The 24,267-nt window shown below is 42.2% G+C and overlaps 1 protein-coding gene across 1 annotated transcript; it reads right to left on the minus strand.

Annotated features, from left to right (window-relative positions):
* Positions 1-11,478: 11,478 nt before the first annotated feature.
* LOC119532721 (histone H3.3A-like) lies at positions 11,479-17,179 on the minus strand. The gene is made up of 3 exons (XM_037835064.1): positions 17,132-17,179; positions 14,774-15,026; positions 11,479-11,926 (listed from the first exon to the last, which is right to left on the minus strand). The coding sequence occupies exons 1-3, from the start codon at positions 17,177-17,179 to the stop codon at positions 11,502-11,504; spliced, it is 726 nt and encodes a 241-aa protein (XP_037690992.1). The 3' UTR covers positions 11,479-11,501.
* Positions 17,180-24,267: the final 7,088 nt, after the last annotated feature.

The raw sequence follows: 24,267 nt of genomic DNA on the forward strand, positions 1-24,267 counted from the left end.
TGCCCAGAGTTTATAATTGTTATTATTATAAGGAATAGTCAGATATAAGCTACGATGCTATTACCAAGCCACTGATATTTCTTGCCTGTATTATTCTAATGTCTTTTTGCACTCTTGTCCCCTCCAGCCTATGATAACCCAAGTAGTAGAGTAATCCTAGTAGAACATAAACTCTCTTTGGAAGTCACCACTAAAAACTCATCTCCCTCTGATTAAAAGCCCAAATCCTTGCAATCAACTACGCTGTCTTCTGATACTCTCTCTCTGACTTCATTTCGTAGTATTTTAATCACTGCTTTTGCCACACTGATCTCCTATTCTTCCTTGCACCTGCCTCAGGGCCTTTTCCTCTTCTATACTCTCTGCCTGGAATAGGTTTTCTCCATCCTATTAAAATTGTAAATCCATATTCCACACACTACTCCTGCAGTCCCTTTCCATCTTTACTTTTTCTGTATAGCCCTTACAAACATCTTGTTAATTCACTCTCTCTCTTCAGAAGGATGGATGTTCCACGAGGGCAGGGATTTTGGTCTGTTTGTTCACATCTGTGTTCTGAGGACCCAGGGCAGGTGAACATTGGATAAATGAGGGCCTCTTTCTCTATAGGATCTTGTGTTGACTCAGCTTGTAAGAACTGAAAAGATTTATCCAGGGCAGTTTCCAGGCTTATTGTGAAATAGGTGAATTTTATCTTGCACTATTTCTCTTTGTTCCTATTGAGTCTTTCCTACAGCTCCTCCCTTGCGATGCTGATCTTGTTACAGAACTCTGTGGAATTTAATAAAATCTCAGTGAAGACGGTATCCGTGGGGTTTGAGTTATTTTTATCAGAAATGACCTCAGGAAAACATGGTCTCTTTTATAATTTGTTACTAGAGTTAATGGATATTTTCTAGAGTTAATAAGATAGAGATAAGAAGCAAAAGAGGATATTGGGTTAATCGTCATTTACGTGATGCATTTATGGGCCCACCTAAATTATACATTGTTGGCCTTTAAATTAATTAAGTCTTAATGAGATGATTTCATTAGGTTTAAAGACAGAATGTAATTATTTTTCTTATGTTCTTTATTATTTTCTAAGCTTATTTATGCTTTGTTCCCTATTGAAGCCCAAGTGTATTGCCTTCTTGTTGAAGTTTTTGAGCTGTTTTCTGGTTTGAGGTTTGCAGAAGTCTAACCTCATTGCAGTGTGGTGTCACTAAATTGTCTAATTTCCCAGGGCACACTACAGTGGCTTTTGCTTTAATGGAGATCTGTATTTCCCAGACAGCTAAACTTTGTGATCTAAAATGGTGTTCTTTTCAGATGTAGTTTGCGATGGGAATCTTTTATCATTCTGGGCATAAATACAATAATGAACCTAGGCTGCAGCTGAGACTCAGTCTTTCGCCCTCTAGTGGTAGATCTTGAAAATGCAGATTAATTTATGAATAAGAAATTGTGTTCTATGGATCCCTGAGTTCCATCCACAGGGATTCCTGGAAGGGAAGAGGAGGCTGACGGCGCTGAACTCTGGCCTCGTCACTTTTGTTTACAGCATATTTTTTTTTTTGAAGGGGGGTGGTGGTGGTGTGCACCTGCTAAGCTCTTACTTGTTAAAAAAAGTTATGGTGTTAAAAACATGTTTAAAAGCTATTGTACCTAAGTGAAACATATGAAATCCAAGAACTGATTGTGCTGTACATTTTTATTTCCATCATTGGGTTTTAGAATTTTGGGCAGTATTCCCTTATATAAAATATATAAATGGTAGAAACCATTCTACTTGCCCATATCTGTTCTCCTCTTTTTCCTAGGAATACCAACAGACTGTTTCCCAGTGCCTTGCTTCTAGATGGGGCCAAAAGACTAGTTTTAGCTAATGGACAGTGAGTGGAAATGCCACATGTCACCTCTGGGCTGAAGTGGGTAAGAGCTGTGGGTTTTCTCACTCTCTCTTCCCTTCCCTGCTTGCTAGATGCAGAGGATCCTGTGGCAGATTCAACCCAGCGGGTAATGGAGTCACTCTATGGAAGGAGCCTGGGTCCCTGAAGGGCTGCTGGAGCGGGTCCTTCATCTCAGGGCCCCTGCCAACCAGGGACGGGGGTGGAGGTGAGCCTTCATTGCATTGAGCTACTGAAGTTTGGGGGTTGTTTCTTATATCAGCTAACCTACACTGATACATTATCCAACTTGTTTCCTTATCTATAGAGTAGGGATATTAGCTCTGTCTACCTCCTCAGGTGCCCTGAGAATTAAGTGAAATAGTCTAATATACAGTGCCTGGCAGATAGCACATGCTCAATAAATGTTAGCTATTATTGTTAAGGGAAGATGATCGTCAGTTGCAAAAGGGCAGGTAAGTGCCTGGGAGGATGGTGATATGGGAGGATGGTGATAGTAGGGCTCTACTCTGCATCACCAGCATCAAGACAGCACCTGCTATTATTGAGCATGTGCTGGGGCCAGGCTTAATCCTGGGGGTGCCTCACATTTAGCCATTTCAATCCCCTTGCAACACCTTTGGACATTGGAGGTGAGGACCGTGAGCTCCAGAGCTGCTGCTGAAGCCTTTGAAAGTCACCCAACCAGGACCTAGGTGGGCTTTAAACTCAGGGCTCTCTGACCTCAAAGCCTGTCTCTTTTCTATGGCAGGGATGACATCATGTGCATTTTTGGGAAATGCAACACTTATTTATAGAAAAAAAAAAGAGGTTTCCATCTGCTTCCTTCCCACCAAGTAAAGTGTTGTGTTTTCCTTCTGAGACTTTCTCTTCTTCAAGTTGTAATGATTTGCTTGTACAGATGAAACTTTTGGTGTACAGCTTGGCCCTAAATGTGGTTGCCCAGCTTCCTTTTCCTTCCCTTCCCTTCCCTTCCCGTCCCATCCCCTCCCATCCTGTTGCTTCTCTGCTCTGCATGAACCCTGCAGGTTTTGTGTGGAGTCAGTCAGTGGAAAACAGGAGTAGAGCTCAAGAACAAAGCTGGTGTCTGTGTCCTGAGTGATTCCTTTCAGCTTAAGGCCTCCGGTGAGTAAAGCAGGTGTTTTAAAGCCCCCTCCCTAACACTGATGACCTGAGGTGAAATTATAACCCCTAACTGGCTTTATATATATTTATTTATTATTTTTCTTTGTGACTTGCCAGAAGCACCTTCTATTTCTTTATTTACTTCTTTGTGAAGCAAAGGAAGATTTGTTTGCAATTCCACAAGAATTAGAAAGACACAGTTAAACTTCTGAGATGTTAATGCTTACAATTCCAATACAGGGAGTTTACTAGGTTAACCAATGATTGATTTCTCTTCACAGTTGTGGGTTGGTTTGCTCCCTCTCCATCCGCTTTGCAATATCATCCCTTAGATCAGCAGATCTGTAGGGTTAGGTTGTTATTAGCACTGTGGGCATCTCCCAGGACCATATTCAGTTAAAAAATTTTCTTAAAAAATTTTTTTTTATTAGAGAAGTTGTGGGTTTTCAGAACCATCATGAATAAAATTCAAGATTCCCATATACCACCCTACCACCAACACCTTGCATAGGTGTGGAACATTTGTTACAATTTATAATAGCACATTTCAATAATTGCACTATTAATTAAAGCCCATGGTTTAACTTAGGGTTTGCTTTTGGTGTAGTGTAGTTTCATGGATTTATAAAAATTTTTTTTATTCTGTTATGATATATGCAATCAAACATTTCCCCTTTTAATCATATTCAGATATATACATTTCAGGGCTGTAAATCGTGTTTACAATGTTGTGCTACCATCACCATCATCCATTACCAAAGCATTTCCATCATTCCAAATAGGAACCCTGTACATTTTAAGCCTTAACTTCCTATTCCCTATTCCTACCCTCTCCCCTGGTAACCCATATTTGAGATTCAGACTATGAATTTGCTTATCATACAATATTGAGTTCATACACTCTTTTCCCTTTTGTGTCTGGCTTATTTCACTCAACATGATGTCTTCAAGGTTCATCCGGTTTTTATCAGGACTTCATTTATCAGGACTTCATTCCTTTTTACAGCTGAATAATATCCCATTGTATGTATATACCACATTTTGTTTATCCACTCATTGGTTGATGGACACTTGGGGGGCTTCCATCTTTTGGCAATTGTGGATAATGCTGCTATGAACGTCAGTGTGCAAATATCTGTTTGAGTCCCTGCTTTCAATTCTTTTGGATATTTTCCTAGTAGTGGGGTTGTCGGGTCATATGGTAGTTTCATACTTAGCTTTCTGAGGAACTGCCAAACTGTCTTCCTCAGAGGCTGCACCTTTTTACAATGAGTGAGTATTCCTGTTTCTCTGCATCCTCTCCAACACTTGTTTTCTGTTGTTGTTTTTTTTTTTTTTTTTTAATAGCAGCCTTTGAAATGGGTGTGAAATGGTATCTCAGTGTAGTTTTGATTTACATTTCCCTGATGGCTAATGATGTTGAGCATCTTTTCATGTGCTTTTTGGCCATCTGTTGTGTATCTTCTTTGAGAGATGTCTGTTTACTGCCTAACATAAGATCTTAAACATACTTCCCTATATTTTCTTCTAGGAGTTTGATAGTTTTAGACTTATATTAAGGTCCTTGATCCATTTTTTAAAACTCAATTTTGTTGAGATATATTCACAAACCGTACAATCATCCACAGTATATAATCAATTGTTCCTAGTACCATTATATAGTTGTGCATTCATCACCATAATCAATTTTTGAACATTTTCATTACCACACACAAAAAAGAATAAGAATAAAAATTAAAATAAAAAGAACACCCAAAGCATCCCATCTCAGCCATCCATCCCTATTATTCATTTACTTTTTGTCCTCATTTTTCTACTCATCTGTCCATACACTGGAAAAAGGGAGTGGGAGCCACAAGGTTTTCACAGTCATGTGGTCACAGTGTAGGCTACCTAGTTACACAATCGTCTTCAAGAATCAAGGCTACTGGGTTGCAGTTCGACTGCTTCAGGCATTTCCTTCTAAGTATTCCAATACACTAAAAATTTAAAAAGGATAACTATATAATGCATAAGGATAACCTCCAGATTGACCTCTTGACTCTGAGATCTCTCAGCTTCTGAAACTATTTTGTTTCACTTCTCTTCCTCCTTTTGGTCCAAGAAGACTTTCTCAATCCCATGATGCTGGGGCCAGGCTCATCACTGCGAGTCATGTCCCACATTGCCAGGGAGATTTACACCCCTGGGAGTCATGTCCCACGTAGCTGGGAGGGCAGAGAAACCACCTGCCAAGTTGGCTTAGAGAGAGAGAGGCTACATCTGAGCAACAAAAGAGGTTCTCTGGAGGTGACTCTTAGGCACAATTATAAGCAGGCTTAGCCTCTCCTTTGCAGTAGCAGGCTTCATAATGGCAAGCTCAAGATCTAGGGCTTGGCCTTCTAAATTGGTAGTCCCCAAGGGAAGTGCATGGGCTTCTTGGCATTGGTGATGTTGTCTGACCTTTTTATTATATTATATTTTATTTTCATTTTATTTTTTCTTTGTTTTATTTAGTCATCATTTTCTTTCTTTCTTTCTTTTCTTTTTTCTTTTTGCTTTCTTCGCCTCTTCCTCTTTCTTTGTGGAAGAAATGGAAATGTCCTCATACAGATAGTAGTGGTAAATGCATAACTATGTGACTATACAGGGAACCATTGATTGTTTACTTAGGAGGGAATATATGGTGTGTGAATAAAACTGTCTAAAAAATAAACAGAGGGATACCAGTGCTGAAGAAAATGTGGAGAGAGGGATGTACCTAATCACTGTTGGTGGGGAATTAGTATGGTGCAGCCCATCTGGAGGGCAGCGTGGTGGTTCAATAGAAAGCTAAGCATGGGGTTGCCATATGGTCCTGAATTCCATACCCCTCCCTTATATCCCCCTCGTATAGACATTTAACTTTGGCATATTGCCTTTGTTATAATTAATGGAAGCATATTACAATGTTACTGTTAACTATAGACTCTAGTTTGCATTGATTGTATTTTTTCCCCAATACCATCCCATTTTCAACACCTTGAAAAGTTGATGTTCATTTGTTCTTCCTCATGTAAAAACATTCTTATAGTTGTACACTTAATCACAATCATTGACCACTCTAGGTTTCACTAAGTTACACAATCCCAGTCTTTATCTTCTATCTTTCCTTCTAGAGTCCTACATGCCCTTAACCTTCTTCTTTCAACCATACTCATGGTCATCTTTGTTCAGTGTACTTACAGTATTATGCTACCATCACCCAGTATTGAGCTGTCCATTTCTGGATCTATACAATCAATGCTGTTCAACATTTTGTACTCCAGCATCAAATGCCCAATATTTACCCTCTTTCTACATCCTGGTATCTTCATTTCTACACTCTTCTCCAAACCTCTCTCTCTTGTCTTTTCCTATTCATCTGTAGTTCTCCTTTTGTATTTCCTACAGAGGAGATCTCTTGTTCATGAACTCTCTCAGTGTCTGTTTATCTGTAAATGTTTTAAACTCTCCCTCCCTCATTTTTGAAGGACAGTTTTGCTGGATATAGGATTCTTGGTTGGCAGTTTTTCTCTTTCAATATCTTGAATATATCATACCACTGCCTTCTCGCCTCCATGGTTTCTGCTGAGAGATCTGCACATAGTCTTACAGAGATTCCCTTGTATGTGATAGATTGCTTTTCTCTTGTCGCTTTCAGAATTCACTTTGTCTTTGACATTTGACAATCTGATTAGTAAGTGTCTTGGAGTAGCTCTTTTTGTATCAATTCTGTTTGGAGTATGTTGTGATTCTTGGGTCTATAATTTTATGTCTTTCATAAGAGTTGGGGAATTTTCATTGATGATTTCCTCTATTATTCCTTCTGCCACTTTTCCCTTCTCTTCTCCTCCTTGGACACCTATAACATCTATATTCTTGCACTTCATGTTGTTATTCAGTTCCCTGAGCCTCTGCTCATATTTTTCCATTTGTTTCCCTATCTGTTCCTTTGTGTGCAGGATTACAGATGTCCTGTTCTCCATCTCACTGATCCTTTCTTCTCATCTCCAAGTCTGCTGTTGTATGTCTCCACTGTGTTTTTCATCTCTTCCATTGTGCTTTTCATTCTCATAAGTTCTGCCATATGTTTTCTCAAGCTTATGAATTCTTCCTTATGATCACTCAGTGTCTTCTTTATATCCTTCACTCTTTTGTCACATTCTCTCTCAACTCATTGATTTGATTTAAAAGATTTGCTTGAACATCTATAATTAGTTGTTTCAACTCCTGAATCTCAGTTGAGGTGTTAGTTTCTTCCTTTGACGGGGCTATATCTTCCAATTTCCTGATGTGGCTCATGATTTTCTGCTGTCTAGGCATCTGATTTATTTTATTGGTTTATTCTGGAGGTTGCTTTCTCTCTTTTGCCTAAAGTTTTCTTGGTGGTTGACTTTGATCTCTATCTTTTTTTTGTTTCTCTCATTGGCCAGTTGTCAGATTGACACCCAGTCTTTCCCCCCAAAATCAGGCACCCACTGTGGCCTGCCACAGGGTTGGGAGGTAGGTACTGGGCTCCCCAGTAAGTTCATTGTGTGTGGTAATACAAATCTGCTGGCTTCCAGTAGTGCTCTGTTTCCCACTGCTAGCAAGACCTGGGTTTGTTTTGGAGCTCTGCTTTAATAGTTGGGTCTTCCCTATTTCTAAGCCAAAACAGGACTGGGTTTCCATGCAGGGAGTATAGACCAGCTCCTGTGCTCCTAAGAAAGGGTCTGAAGCATCTTTTAAAAGTATTTTCTTCCCTTGCAACTTATGGACTGTCTAGCAGATGATGCTGTTCTGTAACTTAATCATCCTCAGAGGCTGCTTTGCCTCTGAGCATAGACTTTGTATGACCCAGTGAGGCTGAAACTGCAGGATTCCTATGCCCTCACTTTGCCAACCACAATCTGGCTCCATGTGGGGCTACATCTGTGGCAAAGTACTCCCTCATCTGACTCAGCACTCCAGCTGTCCCCAAGGCAAGGAAATGGCCACCAGCTGCTGCTTCCCTCAAGGGTGGGGGAAGGGCTTTCAGACTCAGTTCTGGAAATGCAGTCTCTGTCCATGTTTTCTCAGTCTCTTTGTCCTTCACTGATCTGGGCCTTGAAATGTCCTCCCCTGTCCCCAGGTCTTCAAACAGTGGGAGTATGTCTCACTGCTGTGAGAGATTTTAAAATCTATGTCCCTGGTGGGAGGGTCCCTGTCTGCCATTTCTGTGCCTTTCCTACATGGAGACTGAGTGAGGGGGAGGGGATATGACTGGTGGGTCTGGACGGAAAATTCTACCTGATATTTCTTCTCTTTCTTTAATTCTGCATCTGCAGGGTCCTTCTCCAGTATATATCCTTCTCCAGAGTTTCAAACAATTCAGAATTGTCCCTTTTTTTTTGTTGTTGAATCTCTGGAGAGGAGTTTTCAGTAGCTTTTTTACATCGCCTTGTTGATGACATCACCCTTACTGATGACATTTTAAATGCAAAAATGTATTTTTATTTTAATTCCACAGGTAGTTTTTCTGTCCAAGGCAAGGCAAAGGCAAGATGAATAAAACCAACCTTGACACTTAAGATTATCTTTGAAATATTTATGAATATGTTCAGGGAAAAATAAGCTTGACCAACTGTGTGCTACAACAATAGGTAACTTTTATTTTCTTTGAAAGAAGAAGATATTTTCTACAATGAACTTTTTTTTAAACTTTGATGAACTTTTTTTTCTTTATTGGAGAAGTTGTGGGTTTACAGAACAATCATGCAGAAAATATGGGATTCCCATATACAACCCTAAATTGTTAACAACTTGCATTGGTGTGGAACGTTTGTTACAATTTATGATAGCACATATTTATAATGTACTAGTAACTATAGTCCATAGTTTAACTCAGGGTTCGCTTTTTGTGCAGTGTAGTTCCATGGACTTTAAAAAATTTTTATTCTGTTACCATATGTACAATCTAACATTTCCTCTTTGAATCACATTCAGATATATATTTCAGTGCTGCTAATTATGTTTACAGTGTTGTGCTACCATCATATACCACAATTTTTTTTTCTTTAAAAATAATACTATTAGAGAAAAGATATTGGTATCTTTGTGGTTGTTTAAAAAAGTAACACAAGATGGTGCCAGAGAGCCAAAGTGGAGACGGATTTGTTTCTTGAGAAGAGGAAAAGTTCTGCTTTTCTTAGGAGCTGCTTGCTGGGAATATTTCTGACAAATGGCAATCGGGAGTGTGGTGAAGCCAGGGGAGCTATTAGCCATTCTCTGCCCATCCCCAAAGCCTCATCTCTTTCCACAAAGTCTTTTCACAAATTTTTCAGCCCTGGGCACCATCTCTCAGGGCTGCAAAGTCTAAGGAGTGGCAGGTTGGAGTTAAGTAGTAGACGGAGAAAGAAAGGGAAAAGGGCAGAGAAGAAGGAGCTGCTTCCTCAGAGAGCCCCTGAAGGGTATCTGCCCTGCACTTTCTCTCACAAATGCACACAAGTCTGTGGTGACCAAGTCTTTGGTTCTAGGTGGTCAGAGCCAAAGAAGGGGAAGGAAAAGGGGGCAGGAACATGGAAAGGTAGAGAGGAAGAGAAGGGAAACACACCTCAGCCATCTTCTAGCAGGTTATTTCTCTTCTCTGGGCCCCATTTTTTTTCAGGTCGGCAAGCCACAACCATTCTGGACCTCAAGTCCTCCCTCCCCCCAGTTGCTGATGTCCTGTCCCCCGTGAGACATCTTTAGCAAAGAGAAGCTTGCTTTGAGTCCTAGGCTAAGTGGCTTTAGGGTCCATTTCAGCACAGGAGTCACTGAGCCTGATTCCTGAGAGTCTGGGTGGGAACACGTTAGGGTCACACTCAGCATCTCGTAGGCCCTCGGGAACCGTTCGAGGCTCTTGGACACACTCATTGTCCCAGATGATAACACCTGCTTCTGGGCTCCTGTCCCAAGGCTCAGTCAGGAACAGACTGGGGAGGACACCCGGGCTGACGTCTTTGATCTGTCCGGCCCAAATTCCTCTGTGAAAAACCCTCTCTTGGAGCAGGAAGAGAACGGGAACTTGAGAAGGTGGGTTTCACTAAGAGGCAAAGTGCTTGCAGGAAACCGTCATCACAGACGTCATTAGAGGTGTTAGGCCTTTGCAATTTGAACAGAGCAAGAAGTGTTTTGAAGTAGATTGCAGCAAGTTCACCAAGAGGTCAGGAAGCTCAGGAGGAGAGGGAAGCTGGGGTGGGGCAGGACACAGTTCCTTCTTCCTCCAAGGAGCTGGAGCTAACTTTGCAGGATGATTGGTTTTTGGATGTCTGCCGAGTGGTTTCGGTTCGTTGTGCAGGAAAAATCCTTAAAGGAAGAGATGGTATCTGCACTGGACAATTAGAGAGCAGCAGGAACTGGCCTGTTTGGGGTGGAGGCTTGACCTGTGGAGGGCCAGGCTGATGGGGCAGGAGGTAGAGGGGCGAAGGGAAGAGCTGGCCCAGGAGGATGGACACAGGCCCACAATGGAGCTGGTGAGATTTCATATGGCACTGGGTGTTGATGTGTCAACGAAATTCTTCCAGGAGGAAGAGAGTTACAGCAGAAAGTCCCTCAACCATTCAGAGGGGAGAAGGAATGGGGCCTAGGAGACACTTTCTGGCATGCATCAATTATTTATTGAGTGAATGAATCAGACCTGCTCTTTGTTCTTAAAGGCCAGAGGTGAAGCAGTCAGCCTAGACTCAAGTGCGGGGAAAGAGCATGCAGGCCAGGCTGGTAAGAGAGTGCAGCCTGGAGGAGGTCTGCACTGGGTTCTGAGGGATGCATAGGAGGTTAGCCAGGTGAACCATGAAGCAAGGGGCAGAGGTGACTAGTACAATGACTAGTGGCGTGCGAGATTCTGAGAACCTCCACATGTTCAGTACAGCTGGAACATGTTTCCTGTGATGGTTGTGCAGGCATAAGCTGAGACTGAAGAGGGAAGCAGGGGCCAGGTCATGCTGGGCCTTGTAAGTCTTATAAGGGACTTACAAACTTCCCTGCTAGGGAGTTTGATTTTTCCCTGAAGGCAATGGGAGCCAGGGAAGGGTCTGAAGCAGGGTGGGGTGGGGGTGGGGTGACATGATCCGACATGCCTTTTTGCTAGATGGCTTTTTGGAGACTGGTTGGGTGGGACAAGATTTGAGGTAGGTAACAAGTTGCCCTTCTCCAGACCAGGCTCTTTCTTCTTCCCTCCCTCCTTCCTTCCTCCCTCCCTCCCTCCCTCCTTCCTTTTTCTGTGTATCATCATCTCTGTTTTATGACCCTTTGAGATCAGGTTGCACACATAATAATCCTTGAACACAATACCACCATGTACATTTCCTAAGCTCAAGGGTATTCACTTATGTAATCACCTTAAGTGCAGTTATCAAGTTCAAGAAATTTAACATTGATATAAAGCTTACAGTCTATATTCCATTTCTTTCTTGTGTCCCAATAATGTTCTTCTTCTTCTTTTTTTTTTTTTTTTTTTAAGAATGAAATGTTTCCCATCAAAGAGGATTCTTAAGCACATTCTCCATGTATGCGGCGTGCTAGCTGGATGTCTTTTGGCATAATTGTTACACGTTTGGCATGGATAGCACACAGGTTGGTGTCTTCAAAAAGGCCAACCAGATAGGCCTCACTTGCCTCCTGCAAAGCACCAATTGCTGCACTCTGGAAGCACAGATCTGTTTTGAAGTCCTGAGCAATTTCTCGCACCAGACGCTGGAAGGGAAGTTTGCGAATCAGAAGTTCAGTGGACTTCTGATAACATCTAATTTCACGGAGTGCCACAGTACCAGGCCTGTAACGATGGGGTTTCTTCACCCCTCCAGTAGAGGGCGTACTCTTGAGAGCGGCTTTTGTAGCCAGTTGTTTCCTGGCTGCTTTACCGCCGGTCGATTTGCAGGCAGTCTGCTTTGTACGAGCCACGGTATATAGACCTCCTTACTTACCCCCCTTCTCCTTCGGCTGGAGCTCGGCGAGCTAGAGGCGCCGCTGGCGTTAGAGAGCGACGGCGGCGCGGCGGCGGCTGCGAACACAATTGAAAGATCCCAATAATGTTCTTTTGAGCCTTTTCTCCTCCATTCTTAGATCATGTATTGCATTCAATAGTCATTATCTCTTTAGTTTTTCTTTCTTTTTTTTTTTAATTGTGAAAACATATATACAACATAAATATTCCCATCCCAACCCCTCCCAAGCATACCATTCAGTGGGATTAATCACAATCACAATGTTGCAGTACTGTCACCACCATCCATTACTAGAACTTTCCCTTCACCCCAAGTGGAGACCCTGTAGTTATCTTACATTAACTCCCCATTGCCAATGCCCCACCCCTGGCAACCTTTACTCTGATTTCTGTCTCTATGAGTTTGCATATTCTCTGATATTTTCTTTGTGGTTACTATGGAGCTTATATTTAACATCCTAAATCTACAACAATTTCATTTGCTTTGGTACCAACTTAACTTCAGTAGCATACATAAACTATGTTCCTATATCCCTGTCACCCCATCTTTGATGAAGTTCTTGTCACAAATTATGAATTTATACATTAAGAGCCCAAAACTATTGATTTGTCATTACAGTTTATACATTTGCCTATTATATTTTATAGGAAGGAAAAAGTGGAGTCACAAATAAAAATACAATAGCACTGGTATTTATATTAACTCATGTCATCCTCTTTACTGGAGATATTTACTTCTTCATGTTGCTTCAGTCAGTTGTCTTGTGTCCTTTCCTTTCAACCTGCAGGGCTCCCTTTAACATTTCTTCTAGGGCTAGTCTAGTGGTGACAAACTTCAGCATTTGTTTATCTGGGAATGTCTTAATCCCGCCCTCTTTTTTTTTTTTTTTTTTTTTTTAAATTCAGTTTTATTGAAATACATTCACACATCATACAATCATCCATGATATGCAATCCACTGTCCACAGTATGATAACATAGTTATGCGTTCATCACCACAATCTATCTCTGAACATTTTCCTTACATCAGAAAGAACCAGAACAAGAATAAAAAATAAAAGTGAAAAAAAAAACACCCAAATCATCCCCCCATCCCACCCCATTTGTCCTTTAGTTTTTATCCCCATTCCTCCACTCATCCATACACTAGATAAAGGGGGTGTGATCCACAAGGTCTTCAAAATCACACTGTCACCCCTTGTAATCTACATTATTATATAATTGTCTTCAGGAGTCCAGGCTGCTGGGTTGGAGTTTGGTAGTGTCAGGTATTTACTTCTAGCTATTCCAATACATTAAAGCCTAAGAGGTGTTATCTATATAGTGCATAAGAATGTCCACCAGAGTGACCTCTCGACTCCATTTGGAATCTCTCAGCCACTGAAACCATTTCGTCTCATTTTGCATCCCCCTTTTGGTCAAGAAGATACTCTCAGTCCCACGATGCCGGGTCTACATTCATCCCCGGGAGTCATACTCTGCGTTGCCAGGGAGATTTACACCCCTGGGAGTTGGGTCCCACGTAGGGGGGAGGGCAGCGAGTTCACCTGTCGAGATCCGCCCTCATTTTTGAAAGATAGTTTTGCCAGATGTAGAATTCTTAGCTGGAAAATTTTTGCTTTCAGTACTTTAAATATTTCTTCCCATTGCCTTCTTGCCTCCATGGCTTGCGATGAGAAATTGGCACTCAATCTTGTTGAGGCTCCCTTGTATGTGACACATTACTTCTCTCCTGTGGCTTTCAGAATTCTCTCTTTACCTTTGGCATTTGACAGTTTGTTTATAACATGGCGTGGTGTAGGTCTACTTGGGTTTATCCTGTTTGGAGTTTGTTGGGTACCTTGGATGTATATATTCATGTCTTTTATTAAATTTGGGAGGTTTTCAGCCATTATTTCTTTGGATATTTTCTCTGTCCATTTCTCTCTTTCTTCTTGTTCTGGTACTCCCTACTGCATATAGTGGTACAAGTGATGGTGTTCTACAAGTTTCTCAGGCTCTGTTCACTTTTCTTCATTCTTTCCTCTTTCTGCTCCTCAGACTGGATGATTTCAATTATCTTAACCTCGTGTTCATTGATTCTTTCTTCTGTCACCTCCAATCTGCTGTTAAACCTCTCCAAGGAATTCTTAATATCTGTTACTGTGGTTTTCAGCTCTGTTTGGTTCCTTTCATAATTTCCATCTCTCTGTTGATATTCTTTTTGCATTCGTCTATCATTTTCTTGATTTTCTTTAGTTCTTTGTCATCTTTTCCTTTAGCTATTTAAGCATATTTAAGGCCATTTTTAAGAAGTCTTTGTCTAGAATGTCCCAAGTCTGTTCCTACTCATTGATTGTTTTTAATGCTTTAATCTTTTCCTTTGCCTGGGCCATCACTTCCTGTTTCTTTGTATGTTTTGTAATCTTTTGTTGAAACCCAGACATTTGATATTGTAATGTGTTATCACTGGAATTTAGACTCCGACATGTTCTATTCCTTAACCTTGCATCCAGCTAGTGTTATGACAAAGCTTTCCTTGAATGCCAGGAGCTAACAACAACAACAACAAAAACAAAACAAAACAAAACAAAACAAGTAAATAAAAGAAGGAAAAAATAAAACATCTTTCCCCGTCTTTGCAGATTGACCTGAGCTAGTGCTGTTCTTCAGGGCTTATCCATACAATGGGTTTGGAGAGTAGCTTCAGGTCAAAGCTTAGGGGCTGCCTGATCCTTTCAGAGCATGCACATGTGGCTCCAGGAATTCTCCCACTTACATGGATATGAATGTCCCTTGTTTCTTAGGAAACAATTTCCTTATGATCTGGGGACTTTACTGTTTGCTGTACAGCCAGCAATCCTTTGCCCCAGGCAGCCACTTGACTGTTTGCCCACAGTGTTCTGAGGAAGAGCTTGGTGATTCGCTTTCAACACGCAGGTCAAGTTCTGAGATGGCAAGTCCCTCAGGCCACCACAAGATGGACTAGGCCAGACATCAATGCTCCCAGTATGCGCACAAGGATTACTCTGCTCTCTCTGAATCGGGTACCAGGGAGCCACACTGGGAGCATAGGCTGGCTCCGCACTGAGCTGGTGAGGGGTAGGGGAGGGGCCAGCCAGGGTGCCACGAGATGTTACTGCTCTTAAGTGGTCTCTTTTTTCTTTTTCTTTTAAACAATTTTACTCACATACCACACAATGCATCCAAAGTGTGCAATTACTGGCTCTTTGTATAATCACAGAATTATACATTCATAACCACCTCTTCTTGATTCAGTGCTCAGCCTGTTACTACTGTCCTTTAACTATTTTCTATAGTTTTGAGAAGCTGTTTCTTCCAGCTCTTGCTGGTTGTTCAGAGCTTCTGAGGGGGGAGGAGCCCTGAAGTGTCTCACTCTGCCATCTCAATCAGGGCAGGCCACTTTTTTAAAAAAAAAAAACCAAATGCAATCAACCTCATTGTAGGTGTAGCCAGGGGGTCTTGGAAAAACTCCAGGATGAGTACCCCAGCGGATCCTGGGGTGACCAGGTCTACCAGCCTGGGCAGGACCCCTCCCTGATTTTTTTCCATTCAGGAAGATACTCAATCCCGCACTTTCCCCAGGGTCAACCACTTACCACTCTGCAGAGGACATTAAAAACATCCATCAAAGAGACATCTCAGATTTTGTTGGCTGTAAACCTCAAAGATGAATTTTCTATCATATTTTATGGGTCTGGGTTCTAAAGCTTTCGCAATGTGGAGCCGTCCCTCAACCATACCCAGGCACTTCCTCCTAAGGATATGATTTATGCTGTTAACTCAGCCAGGAGAAGGCCTCGGAGGACACGTGATGACTTAGCATATGGAACTGACAGGGCTGATTATCTGTTTTTCTTTCCCCTAAGGATGGCAGAGGGAAATCTTAGCCTGTAGATGGGCTCCTCTGTGTGAAAACTGCATAGGGATCCAGAGCAGACAGGAGATGCTGTGGTTCCCAGTAGTATCTAAAGACTCTAAGGTTTAGAAAGAAGAGATAAAAGTAAGACATGGATTTCAAAGGCTCAGTTTCCCCAAAAGATCCCTCTAGGGAAAAGGGGGTGATATGATCAAAACCATAGATTGTTAGGGCTGGACAAAGTCTTTGGGATCCTTTGCCCTAATTTGTTAAATTTGCAGTCTGGCACCCAAGACCTGATCCAGTTTGAAGCTTTACCCAAGGTTATCTTGAGGCCTCTTAGGACTTAACAATAATTATTTAATTTATAAAAGCAAAGTTTCTTTTGCTAAAGTGGGCCAGTTAAATGAAACATGTACTTTCATTTGTGACCTAATAAGAGCCCAAAAGTTTCCTCCTGTCCTAAATTAGGAAACCTCATTAATGAATGGCACTTTTGTCTGCAAGAAACAGCCAAACACAACCTGTTTTCCCCCTGCTTAGAAGGAGAGCAGCAATTACAGCTTGTGACTCGGGCAGTGATTTCCCGTACTTTTTCTGTGCTTGCAAGAGATTAGGGTCCTTAATGAGATTCGGATGATCCAGCTCCCAATATCCTTAACTAGAGTTCACTTCTGCCTTTCCTGGAACAAGTGAAGAGGCCTCTTTTTTTTCCTAACCTGTCGTGGTGAACTTAGACCAACACTAGAGCAAGGGTGAAATTTGAAAAAGCTGGGACAACTACCCCCCAACCACCTTGGTGAAACTGTTTCTTGAAGGAATATGTACAAAACAAGAGAATACAATCCCAGACGGTGAACATGCATTCAATATGCTTTGGAAACCTGGTTCTCTTTCACTTAGAAGGTTTGCCTTATTTTCTTTTGTTGCAAGAATAAATGACCTGGAAAAGATCTGTTTCTGTTCACCTGATTTGGCCTCGGAGTTGGAACACTCCTTCCTTTGTCGTCCTGGACATTTGTTTTGCAACAGAGGACTGACCTTTCCTTTCTGCATGAGCAGTGTCATTTTTGTTTCTTGATAGAAGCTGTGCCAACATATATAGAGCCTTTAGCTCAGTGCTTGGCACACAGCAGTTGTTGCTCGATTGCCTTTGTTTGGGTTCCCCCAGAAGAAAACCTTGGGATATGCTGTGGGGAGTTGGGGGAGGGAGATAGGCTGGCAGCCAATAAAGGGTTTTATGAAGCCAACTCCCACTGTGGGCACCTGAAACTTGATCCTGTGGGGAACTTGGGAAGTGGTATAGAATTATCCCACCTGAGGGGTGAGGGAGCTGGAGTATTTATCCTCCAGCTTGTCAGCCATTGCTTGAGAGATGGGGGTTGTTGGTTCTTTGCCTGCCTGCCCGTCTTCTGCAGCTCTGAGAGAACACTCAAGCAAAGAGATGAAGATGCTGGCACTTGGCAGTCTGCCAGCCCACCAGTTCTAGGCAGGAGCCCTCGTGTTACTGTCATTAATCTTTCCTTCCCACTTCTCTCTTATTTTCAGTCTTGGTGTTAAAATATGGCGTTCAGATGTCAAACCCATTCCTAGCCACCAGCCATCAAGTTTTGTGTCTTCCCTTAATTTTTCTGGGGTACCCCCCCCCCCCCCGTACCTCCACATCCTGGCTGTGACATTTGGTTTTCTTAAAAATTCTGGCAGGAATGAGCTAGAAAATCAAATGACCATCTGGTGAGACTGCTAAAGCAAGTGTGGGACATCCATGCCACAAAACACCTTGCAGCCAGTACACACGCTGGGTGTGTATGTATTAAGTGAAAAAAGGCCAGGGGCTGAACAGTGTGTGTAGTGGACTATCGTTTATGTAAAGAAAGGAATTGTATACATATCAGATTGTTTATGTGTGTCTCTGGTAGGATATGCCAAAATGGGCAACACTGACTCTCTCCAGAAGGGGAACTCAGGTGCAAGATAAGTGGAAATTTTTTGTATACGTTTTTAGTATCTTTTGAATTTCCCATCATATGGATATACTTATCACCTATTCAAAAATAAATAAAACTAAAAAACTTTAAACACAGCATGATCTTTATATTGTATTACATTTCATTCTGAAACCTTGTTTCCTCCTTACTTGTAAAATGAGGAAAATAATAATGTCTGTCTTAAAGAATGATTCTGAGGCAAAATGAGATGACTGCTCTGAACCATTCCTTTATAGCATGTACCTTGTCTTATATGTTTAATTTTAGGAGTGGTTGACTAGCTCTGTCTCTGTGCTTGATGAGAAGCAGAGTGAGGGCTAATTCTGGGCATGTTTACCACTCTCTCTGGGGCTTGCACTTGTGAGGCATGAAAAAAAATATTTTTTGTATAAACAAGTAAAGAAAGCCCTTTGTTAATGAGAACATGCTCTGCATGACTTTGTTATTTTTATTTATAACATCAAACTGCCAGAGACGGGTGCATAGAGGCTGGGAGTCACTTCTTTAGTCAGAAAGTCTAAGTTCAAATCCTGGCTCTGCCGTTTAATAGCTGTGTGACTGGGGGCAAGTTAGTTGACCTCTCTGTGCTCCAGTTTCTTCATTAGTAAATAGTATTTCATGAAAATACCAACCACATAGGACTGTTATGAGGATAAAAAGAATGAATACATATAAAGCTCTTAAAACAGTACCTGGCACTCAGTAACTGTGATGCATTATTATTTGCTTGATTTTGATAGTCTTCCTGTATAATTACTCATCTGCATGAGTCTGGCCAAACTTCTTTCAGAATTTGGGAAAACCCTTGGGTGAGTAGGAGTGATTCTTTGCTGGTTTCCCTTTTAATTCTTCCTTTCCTTGTACTTGAAGATGGCTCATTCTCTTCTTTTTCTGGAGAACAGCCTCTTGGGAACAAGGAAACTTTGTCTTCTAATTTTGAGGACACTTGACTTGCAGGGGCGGGGGCGGGGGATGACTGTAAGTCAGCTCAGGCGCCTCATTCACATTTCCTTTCTCACTCCCTCAGAGCCTTCCCAAAGGAACTGCTCAGCTCCCTGCCCTCCTGTCTTCTCCTCCAGATTCAGCTGGATCAGGGTTTCTTACAGTCCAGCCCAGGCTCTGCCTCGGCCTCCGTGGATCTGGGAGAGCTGCAGAGCAGTGAGGCTGTAGAAATCCTCTGCTTCCTGCTGGAGCTGGTGTGCCAAGGCACACTTTTTGCTGCTAACTTACTGATTATTGTTGCTGAAAATCAGGGCTTAAGTGACCTTGATGGAAACGCACAGGGAGAGTGACAATTGGGGCCTGAACTGCTCAGGGCATCTCTTTGGGTAGTCGGGCCTGGAGTCATGGGGAGCTCAGAAGGGCCGATCAAAGTGCATTTGGAGTGTGGCTTTGAGGGAATTTTCTCAGCATGCTTTTGCATTCTGATGGGCTCAACCCGGTGCTATTAGTTTCTCTAGCTCCTTGAGTTTCTGAGCATTCAGTTCCCTCTCTGATATATCAGGAGATAAGGCGACTGCCTGCTGTCCTCTTTCTCCTGAGCTCCACAGATCCCCTTTTCATCTCCTGGGCTTGCATTGCAGTCAGTATGTTTCAGGGTGATGCAGGAAAGTTCTCTTGATGCTGGGAGGCCGAGCGTTGGTGGGAGATGGTTCATTATTGCTGGGCGTTCTTCATTCAAATCATTTCCTTCAGAAATCGGCACCTACCTTGGCTTGGCTCATCAGAGGTTGAGCAGGTGGCCATGACAGCCAAACTCAGAAGACAACAGGAGTTCAGTACACCCGGGTCTAGGCTTGGAGGCTGAAATTAATCTGCTTTCTTTACAGAGTCTCTAGGCATATGCTTTCCATCTTGTTTCCTGACATAGGATAACATCTTATCACAGTAAAATGAAACCCCAATGTCCACTCCCCCTTTCTAAACCCTCACCCCGCCAATGCTCAGCCATATGGAAACAGCAGTAAACAGGCATCGCTATTGTGATCTGAAAAGTGAAGGCCAGACAATGAGTTGGCAGGAGCCTGAAGGGGAGAGAAGAAACCCAACCTCTTCAGTCTTAGTATGTAGCTCCTTATCTGCTGGATCCTGGGGGCGGGATGGAGAGAGAGCCGGAATGGAATGGAATGGCTGACGGTGGCTGCTTTCTTTTACTTTGAAGTCCCTGTACCCCAGGGGTCATGAAAAATGAAGAGAACAAATTCCTGAATTTGATCTTTTGTTTCTTCAGAAAAGAAAAAAACCCTAAACAAACAAATAAAAATCCACCCCCCCACCCCAGTCGCCTTCTTCTACACCCCAACTCTTCAAAGCAAAACACGAAATAAAGGCTGCAAACCAGTAGTGTGAAGGCTGTATCTGGCATGTTGAGGTGTTTTGTTTGGCTCACACAGTATTGTTTTCTTTTTTTGTTTTTTTTTTTTTAAGCCAACATTTAAACATTGGGCAATTTCAAATAACAATTCAGAAAATCACCTGGAGTCTTGATCACACTTGGAGTGGCAAAACCCAGCTGGAGATGACATCTGCACTTTTAGGTTGAGCATGGAATATTGTCCAACTTCTCACCAGCCCAATTTCTCTTGTCTTAACTGGTCCATCTGGGCCCTGTGGAGATCTGAGTTTGCCATCTCTGATGTGCTTTCATATCAGGTCATTCTTTCTGGATTATGCTTTCTTAAGCAGTGAGGTAAAATTCTAGAATTTTTGGATTCTTTTCAAGATTTGTTTGACCCACTCAGTTCCCTTTGTTAGTTATTATTAACTCTGTGTCCATGTTAAGTCTGGCAGGTAAACTTCCATTTGAGTCTGTATAGAAATCTTGGGTTAAAGGACTTTATTATTTGATTTTATGTTGCATGGTTTTGTAAATTTGTGAATGTTCTTATTTGAATGATTTTGAAAAAGTGGGAAAGTGTGGGTGTATAAATGTAAACGACAGCTTTTTCCTTTAGCTTGTAATTGAAGTTTTAGACTTGTTCTACAGCCTCAGGCCATGTCAACTCAGTAGTTTTTTAATCCAAGGAATTTGTCTATTTCATCTAAATTGTTGTGTTTATTGGTGTTTTAGTTCCTAGGCTGCTCTAGCAAATACCATCAAATGGATTGGCTTAAACAATGGGAATTTATTAGCTTAGTTTTGAGGCCACAAAAATTGTCCAAATCAAGGTATCTTCAAAGTAATGCTTTCTTCCTAAAGACCAGCTGCTAGCGATCCTCAGCAGTTCTGCCACATGGCAAGGCACATGGTGGCATCTCCTTGTCTCTCCCTTCTCTTCTGGGTTTTGTTGATTTCAGCTTCTTCCTTCTGTGGCTTTCTCTTTCTGTTTATTCACTCTGTTTGCAAAGGACTCCAGTAATAGGATTAAAACCCATCCTGAATGAGGTGGGTCACACCTTCACTGAAGTAGTGTCATCAAAAGTACTACTTACAATGGATTAACTTTAAAAACCTGTTTTCTGGGGTATAGACAGTTTCAAACCACCACAATTGGCATAAAGTTGTTCATGATATTCCCTTATTATCTTTCTTCTGTCTGCAGGATCTGTGGTGATTTTCCCTTTTTCATTTCTGTTATTGGAATTTGTGTCTTCCCTCTTTTTATTACTGGTTAATCTAATGTAATAGTTTTTAACCGACCATTCTTTGGCTATGTCCAAGTATTGACACAGATCATCTGCACCATCTCAGAGTCCCTCAATTGCCTCCTTTTTTTTTTTTTTTTTTTTTTTTCCTGAAGGCACCAACCACCTCCTGGGCCTTACTGCAGACACCATTGGGGGCCAAGCAGTCACCTTTCCTGGGAGTCCTGGGCCCTCCCCTTCCCTGTTGCCATGCAACTGGGCCAACTAGCCACATACCTGGAGTTTTGGTTCTTCCTGACATTTCCAGACTTATAAACAGAAGAACAACTGTAAATATGGGATTTCACATCTGGAAATTCAGGGGAGGTAACTCCCTGTGGGATGAACACTGATCACTGGGAAACAGTACACAGGAGAGAGTTGGCCAGGGTTGGAACCAGGGTGAGACAAGGAAGACTCTGGGGGCACAAAGATAAGGCAGTGCTCACTCTCAGAGTCATGCTTGTGCCCCAGGTTCCTTCCTCACCCCACTGGAGACCCTCTCCTGATACTGGAAGAGGAATTCCACCTTCTTCCATTCCCCCACAGAGAGAGCCACTTTCTCCTTGTAGCCCATCTGAATGCCCAGGTGTTCTGGTTTGTTAATGCTGCTGTTATGTAAAATACCAGAAATGGATTGGCTTTTATAAAGAAGGTTTATTTGGTTACACAGTTATAGTCTTAAGGCCATAAAGTGTCCAAGGTAAGGCATCAACAATCAGGTACCTTCACTGGAGGATAGCCAATGGTATCCGGAAAACCTCTGTTAGCTGGGAAGGCATGTTTCAAAATGGCATTCTCCAAAATGTCAGCGTTAACTGCCAATGGCCGTCTTCAAAATGTGTCTCTCAGCTGCAGCTAGCAGTGAGCTCCTTCTGTCTGAGCTTTTATAGGGCTCCAGTGACCTAATCAAGACCCACACTGAATGGGCAGGGCCACACCTCCATGGAAATTATCTAATCAGAGTCATCACCCACAATTGGGTGGGTCACATCTCCATGGAAACAACCTAATCCAAAGGTTCCAACCTAATCAACACTAATACATCTGCCCCCACAAAATCGCATCAAAGATAATGGCATTTTGGGGGATATAATGCATCCAAACCAGCACACCAGGTGTAGGTTCAGGGGTGAATTCATCTCTTTGTAGATTCTTATGAAGCAGAGGCAACACTCTGTACTGCTTCCCTTCTGTGTTCACATCATTTCCCTTTTTCCTCACCCTTGTAAATGGGGGAGAGTATCTCCCAACTAATCCTTGCTTCAGGGTGTGTATTCTAGAGGACCTTGGCAAAGACAGTATAAAAGTCTCAAGACAGAATACTATATGAATTTTATCATGATCTTTTAATGAGAAACTGTAATAGAAAATAAGTCACTTAATTCTGCTTTTTTGAGGGAGAAGCAGAGGCTCCTAATTGGACACTCACAGGCTGAATTCAATGTGTTTTGTTGATCCATATGTCCTCCTTTTGTTTTTTAATTGAGTGACCATTTAAAAACCAGGCATTTTATGTAAAAATCCAGATTTTTGACTTCTTCTGGAGAACTGGAAGACCTGGCAAAATTATTACGGCATCCATCGACTGGAGTTGAGTATTGGCTGTCCCAGCTCTCTGCAGTGTGTATATATGCTGCACAGGGTTCCTCGTTTATTCAACCTGCTGGCCTCTTGTAGGCATTTGAGACGGAAACCTCCAAGATAAAGCCAAATTCAGCTAGAAGTCTTTTTGGGATTGGGATTGCTTCTCAGTGGTTATATATAAACTATGGTTAGTGGTTTATAGATGGCTGAATAATCTGGCCTAGATAGAAGTGTTTTTAATCAATGTGGGAGTCAGTTTAAATGATCTGAAATGCATGCAGAGATCCCTCCTGCTAGCTGGGAAGACTCTCCCCAACCAAGTGCCAATATTCTTGCGAGCTCCTGAAATCTTGGGAGAGAGGGAACTATCAGCTTAGCACCAATAGCACTACAAAGAAATTTGGCAATGGAGCCTGTTCCAGTTTACTAATGCTGCTTTTATGCAAAATACCAGAAATGGATTGGCTTTTATAAAGGGGGTTTATTTGGCTACAAATTTACAGTTCTAAGTATCCAAAGTAAGGCGTCAACAAGGGGATACCTTCACTGAAGAACAGCTGATGGCATCCAGAACACTTCTTTCAGCTGGGAAAGCACATGGTTGGCAACTTCTGGTCCTTTGTTCCTGGGTTGCATTTCAAAATGGCTTTCTCCAAAATGTCTCTGGGCTTTTGCCTTGGCTCCTCTCTCTTGGTTCCTATGTGTTCTTACTTCTTTCTCCCAGGGCGTTTCTTAGCATCTGAGATTCTCTTAGCTTCTGCAGGACAAACTTTGGACTTCATCTCTTAGCTTAGCCTCTCCAAACATCCTTCTGTTCACATCTCCAAGCATCAGCAAGCGTCTCTCCAAAAGTCCCTCTCAGCTGCTCTGAGCTCCTTCTATTTGTGAGCTCTTTTATAGGATTCCAGTGATTAAATCAAGACCCACCCTGAATGGGCAGGGTCCATATCTCCATGGAAATTATCCAATCAAACATTTCACTCACAGTTGATTGAGTCACATCTCCATGGAAACACTCAATCAAAGGATTCCAGCCTAATCACTAATACTTCTGCCCTCACAAGATTGCATTAAAGAATATGGCTTTTGGGGGGACATAGTGTATCCAAACTGGCACAGAGCCTCTGAGGATACACATAAATGTGGAGAGTATTGTACTGAGTTCTGGTGCTACCTCCTGGAGTGTAAGGCATTGAGTGGCCCTGAGGTGGGGCCGGTTCCTGACTGCTGTGGGCAGAATAGCAAATTGCAGGT

This window comes from Choloepus didactylus, chromosome 4 (genome assembly GCF_015220235.1).
Source record: "Choloepus didactylus isolate mChoDid1 chromosome 4, mChoDid1.pri, whole genome shotgun sequence".
In the NCBI taxonomy this organism is placed as follows: Eukaryota; Metazoa; Chordata; class Mammalia; order Pilosa; family Megalonychidae; genus Choloepus; species Choloepus didactylus.